Source organism: Triticum aestivum, chromosome 3B (genome assembly GCF_018294505.1).
Source record: "Triticum aestivum cultivar Chinese Spring chromosome 3B, IWGSC CS RefSeq v2.1, whole genome shotgun sequence".
Taxonomy (NCBI): domain Eukaryota; kingdom Viridiplantae; phylum Streptophyta; class Magnoliopsida; order Poales; family Poaceae; genus Triticum; species Triticum aestivum.
This window is the reverse complement of record NC_057801.1, coordinates 562,546,982-562,549,174: the sequence shown is the minus strand read 5'-3', so window position 1 is coordinate 562,549,174 and position 2,193 is coordinate 562,546,982. Positions and strand designations below refer to the sequence as shown.

At 54.5% G+C, this 2,193-nt stretch overlaps 1 protein-coding gene across 1 annotated transcript; it reads left to right on the top strand.

Moving 5' to 3' along the window:
- The first annotated feature begins 487 nt into the window (after positions 1 to 487).
- On the top strand, positions 488 to 1,401 carry LOC123065733 (protein LURP-one-related 5-like). Its single transcript, XM_044488959.1, has one exon. It carries the CDS (start codon positions 606 to 608, stop codon positions 1,266 to 1,268), a length of 663 nt encoding a protein of 220 aa, XP_044344894.1. The 5' UTR covers positions 488 to 605; the 3' UTR covers positions 1,269 to 1,401.
- The last annotated feature ends 792 nt before the right edge of the window (positions 1,402 to 2,193 follow it).

The following is a 2,193-nucleotide window of genomic DNA, read 5'->3' as shown; positions in this document are numbered from 1 at the left end:
CAGTGAGTCGGGGCAAAGTACACGGCACTACTACTTGTCAGTTGTTTGCCCCTACAAAATGGCGGTTAGCTCTCCATTTACTATTATTGTTTCAACGAGAATGCATGGCTGACCCCGGGCAGCTGCCCCGGGTAGCCGGGAGGTGGCTCCGCCACTGCTCACTGGCATCAAAGAAGACGAGAGAGAGAGCGAGCGAGAGAGAGAGAGAGAGCGCGCGCCTAAAAAAAACAATTCTCGGTGAATTCAATTTCTGTCAGCACGAAATTAACAAATCCGTTGCAATATACTTTTACTCCTTTATCCACCTTTTAAAGTTGTTCACAAGACCCGTCCAGTGGACCGAGTGCATGCACCTCCGAAAGGACGAAGGCGTTGCGACATCAACACTCTGATCCCCACCACCTTCGAATCTACACCGACCGTTCTCACTTCATCCCTACTGAACTGAACGCCAACGCGGAGCGTGTGGTCTCCTTCTATATATCGTGGACCTCGGAGCCTCGAGCTCCCGAAACTTACCAAAGCAAGCAAGCAACGAGAGCGCGCGCCCTTCGAGCACAGGCAGCACACAACCCGACAGCGCGGAGGGAGAGGCAGCAGCAGCAATGGCGGTCGTGGGCGAGGAGTACTGCGACCTCAAGGAGCGGCTGCTCACGGTGCGCAAGACCTCCCACTTCTCCCCCGGCGACGGCTTCGCGGCCTACGACAACCGCACCGGCGGCCTCGCCTTCCGCGCCGACACCTACGGCCGCGGCCACGGAGGGGGCGCTGCGTCCCCGGGCGAGCTGGCTCTCCTCGGCCCCGCCGGCGAGCCCCTCCTCACCGTGCGCCGCCGCCGCCCGTCCCTGCACCAGCGCTGGGAGGGCTTCCTCGGCGCCCGCGCCGACGGCCAGAAGTCCCTCTTCTCCGCCCGTAGGTCCTCCATTCTCGGCGGCGCCGGGCGCGGCGCCGTCGTCGAGCTCCTCCCTTCCCCCGCCTCCGCCGCTGCCGCCGAGCTCCGCATCGAGGGCTCCTTCGGACGGCGCTGCTGCCGCGTGGTGGCCAAGGGCGAGGACGGGGAGGAGACGGTGGTGGCCGAGATCAGGAGGAAGGTGGACGAGGCGGCACGGGTGGTGATGGGCAGGGACGTGTTCGTGCTGCGGGTGGGCGCCGGCTTCGATGCGGCCTTCGCCATGGGGATCGTCCTCGTGCTCGACCAGATCGCCGGGGACGAGGCCGACGGCGGCGACGCCGGACAGGATGTTGCCGTCCACGCCAAGATTTGGTGATCGGAGAAGTCGTTTGTTCTTGGTTTAGCCGTAGAGAGTTGGCGATCTTATTTTCTCCCGACTTCTCTTCCTCTGTGCTCGTGTCCCTGCCCTCGATCGGCAATATACAATACATGCTGGATTTGTTGCTGAAGCCTGTTCTTTTTTTTACTCCCTCCGTCCGAAAATACTTGTCATCAAAATTGATGAAAATGGATGTATCTAGAACTAAAATACATCTAAATACATCCATTTCAATGACAAGTATTTTCGGACGGAGGGAGTATCTAGCAACCACCGGTTTAGCAGAAAATTCGTGCTAAGAATAAGATCAGCATCACTTGGAGAAATTGTGTTGGATCTCACAGCTACTGTTTTACTCCCTCCGTTCCTAAATATTTGTCTTTCTAGATATTTTAACAAGTGACTACATACGGAGCAAAATGAGTGAATCTACACTCTAAAATATGTCTACATACGTCTGTATGTGGTAGTCATTTGAAATGTCTAGAAAGACAAATATTTAGGAACGGAGGGAGTATCAAATTCTGCATTCTGGTTCCGATTGCTAGCCGCTGCTCTCTTCATTTTCCAACAATCTGGATTAACTTCGTTCAATTTCCTTTGTAATATGCACAGGTAATCTACCTCAGCTGCTTTACTCAAAACACAAGATATCCTTTTCATTTTCAGTCAACAACGTGGAAACTTTGTGTGGCAGTATACTAGTAGTACTAGCCGAGGAGTAGTTAGTGATGTGAAAGAGTACGTGCAAGTTGCCCAAGAAAATTGGGAGTATCCAAATAATGGAGATACTCTCTGTGGCGCAGAGATCGCAAAGGGAGGTCTAACTGGTTGATTGGCCCCTAGCTTCCCACAAAGCAAAGATGCTTGACAGCGCGCTGTATGTGCTGTGCTGTGTGCGTGCATAGTGCACGCGGAAGCG

Excerpts from the sequence above, each read along its gene's own strand:
- LOC123065733 (XM_044488959.1), top strand. The coding sequence starts at position 606 with ATGGCGGTCGTGGGCGAGGAGTACTGCGACCTCAAGGAGCGGCTGCTC.